Source organism: Phycodurus eques, chromosome 1 (genome assembly GCF_024500275.1).
Source record: "Phycodurus eques isolate BA_2022a chromosome 1, UOR_Pequ_1.1, whole genome shotgun sequence".
NCBI classification, from domain to species: Eukaryota; Metazoa; Chordata; class Actinopteri; order Syngnathiformes; family Syngnathidae; genus Phycodurus; species Phycodurus eques.
Window position 1 is genome coordinate 11,743,356 of NC_084525.1, and position 7,621 is coordinate 11,750,976.

Below are 7,621 nucleotides of genomic sequence, written 5' to 3' on the forward strand. Positions count from 1 at the left end.
ACTGACCAATTCTTAAAAGCCACGGCAACAATTCTTGCATTTTTCAGTTGACAAGTTTACAATTCCAAGATTTGCTCCTAATAAAGATAAACGCTATATGATAGTCTGTAAAATAAAGTTAATGTTTTATTTTATATCTAATCCTGAAAAATATGTTCATGCAAAAAAAATAAAAATAGTACTTGGACGAGACGGTGACTTTTAAGAGGCTTGGGAGTTGAGAGTCATTCATTCATTCATTTGTTTATTTATTTGTTCTAACCAGTCGTCCACCGTGCCGGTTTATATTTAATATCCATCCATCCATCCATTTTCTGAGCCGCTTCTCCTCACTAGGGTCGCGGGCGTGCTGGAGCCTATCCCAGCTATCATCGGGCAGGAGGCGGGGTACACCCTGAACTGGTCTAATATGATGGATATTCATTGAAATGGTAGTTGGACAGAACGAGGTTGAGTGGGGAGCAACAGAGAAAAAAGAGAGGACAGAGGGAAAAATAAAGTAAAGACAGGGCACTAGCTGTAAGAAAACAAATAAGACAAAGCATTATATGAGATTCTTGTCACATCTCTGTGGGGCCAATTATACATTATTCGTGTACTCATTGTTGTAGTCTCGCCACTCTGCACTATTTGCATATCTGTTGTTGACCAATACTGGCCACTCGTCCTTGAGAAGTATCGGCACCATTTGCACAATTGTCACTGTATCAGATTATCGTGCTATTAGTAATTTCAAACTGCTTTAAATTGCTAGAGGACTCTGCATCATTTGCACAATTGTCAAAACAAAAACAAAACAAAAATTGTTTTGGGATTACCGGTAACCTTTCATTGCCCAGTGACTCTCCGTACTGTGTTTTTATGTTTTTATGTCTCAAAAGTATTTTCTGTCAATGGACTGTTGTCCTACTAGAGCGGCTCCAACTACCAGAGACAAATTCCTTGTGTTTTTGACATACTTGGCAAATAAAGATAATACTGATTCTAATTCTAAAGATGATTCTGACAAAACCACAACGGTGACACCAGACTTTTCCAACCCCTCTAGTGACAGTTTTTCAAAAAAGCAACAAGCAGCAAATCTATCCCAAGCACCCATGAAGATTTGATTGTATTTTCTCTCATGGCGACAGGACAGGTGTTAGTCTCTGAGCAGAGGAATTACACTTTTGTCAATTGGTGTGCAGAACCGTGCACGCCACACCGACTTAATGCTGCACACTGAGCGACGCGGCTGACCACGACTGAACTGTCTCAAAAATGTTAACACTGTCGCAAGGTTGTAGATTTTTTTTTAGGGTTTTTTTTTGTAAATAACTGCATTTTGATAATTGCGTGCTTATATTAATTTTTTCCCCCACTAAATGCTGCAAAGTGAGATGCCTAACTGAATTTCATTGTTCCTGTGGTAGTGACAATAAAGTTCTATTCTATAACAAATGACTGATCATTGCATTGCCAGTAAATTAAGATTCCAGGGTGATGAGATGTGATGCTTGAGAAGGGTGGACAGTGCCAAGAATAAGCAGTGGCTGAGGTACAGTAGGAAGCTTTGTGGTGCATATCAGAATCTTACTACTCATCAATATGACAGAAGAATAAGGAGAATTACATTTGCACTGTATCTTTAAATTGCAGAGATGTCAGAGGATCAGTAATCTGATTGGCATCGGGTGACATTTCAAAAGAATAGCTGCTGTTAGCAGAACAAAACAAAACGGTAAAAGTGTTTTTCCTCACTTTAAAATTCTCATTTGTCAATTTTCTTTTGCGCAATCCTCACTGATCTTTGACATTCGAGCAGAATTGTATTCTTGCAAGTGCAAAAGTCAGTTTGTACATAGGTGCCTGTAAATGCACTCAGGACGAGCTGCTGTCAGTCAAACAACACAATTGTGGTCCGCTAAAAATAACTATTTGCTCCTCAAAACTCTTATTTCATCACATTATAGGATGAACTAAAAGACTTTCATGGTCTGATCAAGTAGCTCCAGTTAAAAAAAGATCTGACTGGATCCATACTTTGAGTCAGTTAAATATGCAAAGGGTGAAAGCCGCACATTGTGGTTTATCAGCTCCTCACTAAGTGCACAAATGGCATCATGTCATCCCATCCAGTGGGCAACCACTCTGACAGCACTTGTGTGGTCAATACATTTTAAAGGGCACTGAGAGCCACTTCACAATACCACTAATAAAGTGTGCAGTGTGAGCAGATGAGCCAAAATGCTTTTTTCTGGACGTTTTTTTCTTCAAAATTCACATGGTTTTTCTTTTTCTTTAAGCAGTTAGCCATTTAACATTGATTAAACGTAGGGTGACACGTTAAGCTACTCCAGGAATCCATTAGCACTTGTGCTACAATGGGCGAGCGGGCAGGAATTTTGCCAGGAATCTGACAAGATGAGTAAGGATGTTAAACAAATACCTTGGCAACTTCCAAGCTGCTTGCCGCCTGTCAAGTGACTCTATAAGACTGATTATCCAGCAGAAAGACAAAACTGCTATTGGGATGTTTGCAACATTGATTCTTGCACGTTGACAGTTGGGCTACTGTCAAGAAGACAGAAGGATAAAGCAAACTCATACACGCTAAAATGCTCCAGTCGTCAATACAATCAATCATTTTGTCTTTCAGCAAAATGCCAGTGATGAACTCTGCACACAGCTGCCATTTAATCATACAGATGCTTGGGTTGCATTCAGGTGGTTACAACAATGGTGTTGGACTACCTTCAAAAAATCTTTTGCGAGGATGGGCGTGACAGTCAGCGTATTAAGGTCCTCTACCGCCGCAAAATGAAAGGAAAAGGTTAACAACCAGAAACTTGTTATCCACCAATTTGTTGTGTATATGTAACAATATGATGAGATGATTCTACATTTATATGATGTCACAGTCATAACGGCCCTTTGAGGGAAACCATAATGATAATGTGGCCCGTGACGAAAATGAGTTTGCCACCATGAGCTGCATAATGTGCAATGGCTCCTTTTACATTGACGGATAGCCGCAAGGAATAAATATATTTCTATGTGCAAAGGGGAGGTAAAATCAAAATGATATACATGGTATTTAAATGTGCTACATTAATCATATAGTTACATGAATAAATGCACATGAAATCTACATTGGAAAGTTGGTAAGGTCCATATTTTTCACAATTAAATTTTCTACATGAAACACTATATTACACAAATTACAACTGGAATGTATACATTGCTACAAACAACCTGTAATGAACTGTCCAGTGTAGATGTAATTAGTGTCACTCACTCACACACACGCACACACACACACACACACACGCACGCGCGTGCGCACACACGAGCACACACACACCTACACACACGCACGCACACACACGCACACACACATGCACACACACTGTTGCACGGAGCAAAGCTGCACGGACAGCAGCCAGCAAACTCTCACTGTGCACTTGCAGCTTGACGGCTGCAGCTGCTTTCTGCAATTTGGGATAGAAACTAAGGACGTAGGATGGAGATGATTTTTCTATATCGTAATTGATTCTCCGATGTCTTGAACTGCTTGCCATGCACTGATTAGGACCGGACCAAGAGGAGGTTACAGCCAGGTATTGACTCCTCACTTTACTTCACCTTTTTGTTCCACAGTGGATGATTTTTGTCCAGGCTGATGTAAAAACATGAAAATAACGCAAGAAGAAATATTCTTGAAATATTGAGGTAGACGTTTGTATACCTTTGGGTAAACAATCTTTCAGAGATTTGTAAAATTATGCATCTCCTTTAATAATTTTTCTGTGGCACATACTTTTGTGTGTGTGTGCAATATTCCACTGTTACAAACAAGGTAGAAAGGTTATCAGAAACAGGTCATCAATGCACATTATCGTCTTCTTGTTGATGGATGACGAAATTATGGATTTTGACCTTCAATACTTTCGTATGTTGCACTGTCATTGTTAATCATATAAATTCAAAGTCCAACTTTGCATTTGAGTTATTTGAAGAGTACTGCACTGAGCAAATATGCAGTTTTTATGGTTATCTTGAACTTTACTGCGTTGCGCTCTAAGCAGTATTAAGTGTGTACAGGGGAGTTGGTGTTGTAATTAAACAACTTTCTGTTGCTACTTGATCTCCTTTTCCTCCAGTCACTGGTGACTCCTCAGTATCTTCTTTGGCAGAGAACGTCGACGGGGCTCCACTCTGACATCTCATCTCCCAGCTATGCAAAGTTCGAGATGCATTGTGTACGAGATTAGGGTTTATCAGGAGGCAGATGACAATTGAGCAGGTGAAGGTTGAAAATGGGCCTGAGGATGAAATTTACAGACTAATGGGGGCCGCTCAGAGGTCATCCATGAAATCTTCCTCTTGCTCTTGTCGTTACTTCCTGGGTGCTCTGTGTCTTCTACTGACCATGATCACCATTGCACATGCATGCCCAACTAGATGCCATTGCACTGAAAGGAATGGCGCTGTTGTGCAGTGTACATCACGTAACTTGGAGAACATCCCCTCAAATCTGCCCAAGGACACTGTGGTTCTCTTGCTCTCATCCAACCAGATCACACACGTCCCCAAGGAGGCCTTCACGGACCTCTACCGAATCAGGGAGCTCGACCTTTCCCACAACCTCATTGAAAGCTTGGAGGTCGGCGCCTTTCAAGGAATTTCCGAGGGCTTGAGGACCTTGGACCTTTCTAACAACCACCTCAGCAGCCTGCCCAAGGAAACCTTCACTAAACTACAAGCTCGTGTTCGCCTGTCTAACAATCCCTGGAACTGTGAGTGCTCTTTGCAGGAAGTGCTGAGGGAGCTGAGACTCGACCCTGAGACCATCAATGAGGTGAGCTGCTATACGTCTGTGCAGGATGAATACGTAGGGCAACCGGTCATCCAAGTCCTGGACTCGGGAATCAACTTTTGCAACTTCCATCAGAAGACGACGGATGTGGCCATGTTTGTGGCCATGTTCTGCTGGTTCTCCATGGTGACCGCTTACATCATCTACTACATACGGCACAACCAGGAGGAGGCTAGGAGGCACATAGAGTACCTCAAGTCCCTGCCAAGCAGCTCCCATATCAGCAAGGACTACGATACAGCCAGCAGTGTCTTTTAGAAAGGATGTACCAGTGACTACAGATGAATGTGCATTGATGCATATAGATGAATGTCAAGGAGGGAATATGTTTGAGGCTTATGAGTTAACGATAAAACCCTGCTCGACGATACATTGCTGCACAAGTCACGTGCAATAAGGAGCAACAAAAAAGAACAACAATAATTCTGTCTTCAAAAAAAAACCAGCTCGAATATGTGGCCAGAAGGGCAAAGTGCTAACATGTAGAAGGCTCTGTATTTAATTCTCTTCACAGAATATCAATTAAATCACCCTGTAATTCATTTGTTACTGTGACTGTTTTAACGAAATGACAGGCATATGTGTTTGACTTTCTTGGTTTCGAGTTGTGTTTTTTTTTTAGGACTTTTTTGTGAAGTAGACAGTGTCTGGAGGGCCAACTGCTGCCTTCATACCTTGTTATTAGAGACATTAATGGAATACAGTGCATATTACATGTAGCTGTTTAGTGTCTTTAAATAGTTGTTATATTTTGTAATAGGCGAAATATTTTAGCCCCTAGTGCCAGGAATGTTTCAACCAATTTTAAGGGAAAGACTTCACTACATCCATTAGTTCATGTACAGTTTTTGTGAAATAGACAAAAGACAGTGTCTTTTCCATTTTACAGCTATTAATTATTATATATGTATATATATATATATATATATATATATATATATATATATATATATATATATATATATATATAATTATAATTATTATTATTATTATTATGTACTTTATTTATTTTATTTTGCTGCAGATGAAAACTGCATCATGCACCAAATAACGATCGCACTTGTCTTCTGCTACACTTGAGGCAAGAAATCATTTTACAACTCCAAATTAGTTTAATTACACCAACAAATTAAATCCATAAATCTGAGTGGACTTTGCGCCAGGCTTCATTTAGTATCTTGTTACAGTTGGTTGGAGACGCTTTTTTTTTTCCTTTTGCGCTTTTATTTGTCTATCAGGGGTTACCTTTTATTTAATGTATTTTGCTGACCTTGCTGTCCTCAAACTACCTCCGACTGAAGTCTTAGTCGTACTAAGGTTGTTAATTGAAATTACATTCATTCTTTGGCTTTCCTTATCAAGTCCAATGAGCATAATCAAACACAGCACAGAACCATCTCAAGGATGATCAGAAGAAATGGACAGCACCCGAGTTAAATATATGAGTGTGACAGCAAAGGGTCTGAATTCTTATGGCTGTGTGATATTTCAGTTTTTCGTTTTTAATAAATCTGCAAAAAATTCAACAACTTCGTTTTTTTTTCTGTGAATATGGGGTGCTGTGTGTACATTAATGAGGGAAAAAAATGAACTTAAATGATTTTAACAAATGTCTGCAATATAACAAAGAGAGAAAAATGTAAGGGGGGCTGAATACTTTCCGTACCCAGCAGAAAATGTAGGAAGTAAAATTAACTATTTTACTTTAAATTGCCCATTGGTTTGAATGTGAATGGTTGTCTAAATGTGTGCTGCGTTGAGTGGAGACCAAACCAGTGTGTACCCCGCCGCTCTCCCAGCTAGGATAGACTCCAGTACATCTACACACTAATGGGGCCAAACAGTAAAGAATGGATTAAATACAGACTGATAGGGCTACAGGTTGGTATTGAATTTCTCAAAGACAGAACATTAAATCCAGCATGAATACTTAAGATATGAAGCACATGTTTTGTATGAGAGAGGGATGAGGCTCAGTGAAAAACAACATCAATAAATGTAACCGAGCCAGTGTACCTTTTATATGTATGATGCAGCCTATGAAATAACATTTGGATCTCTGTGTGTGTCCCAACATACAGCACCATGATTGGGTTTTAGTCCCAACCAGAGAGGTAGCAAACGTTCTCAGCACGCAGTCACTGGCTGGTGAGGTCATTTATCAGAAGGTGATGCAGCTTTTTAAATTGGCCACCATACAACAACCAAAGATCTGGCTCACACAATTCTGTGAAACAAGTTAAAAACGACTGTATCACAGCTATGTCTTTCACTCCAGAGCGAGAGGTTTAAACCCCTGAAGGCGGCTAAATACTCTTAATCTAGTCTTCCGCTGTTCCCTGGTGAAACCATCCTGCTTGGAGAGTAGCCAAAAAAATTTCATGCAGGGCTTTACTCAGCTTCAAGCAGTGATTCCTGTGTGCAAATATTTAGGGAAACTGGCACTGGTCTCTGACTTTTTTCGCCTCACACAACATAGAAAAAAGGGAAGATTCATTCAAGAGCAAAGGACAGTGTGCCCTTATATGTCTTCTTGTCAACAGATATATAATCAAGTGCGTTAAGAGTTGCGCCTGACTCAGTCATCAATAACTTAAATGTCTTTGGCTTTGATATTTTTATGCTAAAAAGACCTTGTGGGCTCCTCAAAGTCAAAGGCACAGAGAGCACCGGCTTGACAAATGTGTCTGCCTGTAAGAAAACAAAATAAATACATGATGGCAACATCTCCATGTCGATCAGAGGACACGGTAGACGGGATGG

At 40.0% G+C, this 7,621-nt stretch overlaps 1 protein-coding gene across 1 annotated transcript; it reads left to right on the top strand.

The window, feature by feature from the left end:
• Positions 1-4,270: 4,270 nt before the first annotated feature.
• On the top strand, positions 4,271-5,116 carry LOC133404090 (leucine-rich repeat-containing protein 3-like). Its single transcript, XM_061679741.1, has one exon. The coding sequence runs from the start codon at positions 4,271-4,273 to the stop codon at positions 5,114-5,116; it is 846 nt and encodes a 281-aa protein (XP_061535725.1).
• Positions 5,117-7,621: the final 2,505 nt, after the last annotated feature.

Coding starts and splice junctions, on each gene's coding strand:
- LOC133404090 (XM_061679741.1), top strand. CDS start 4,271: ATGACAATTGAGCAGGTGAAGGTTGAAAATGGGCCTGAGGATGAAATT.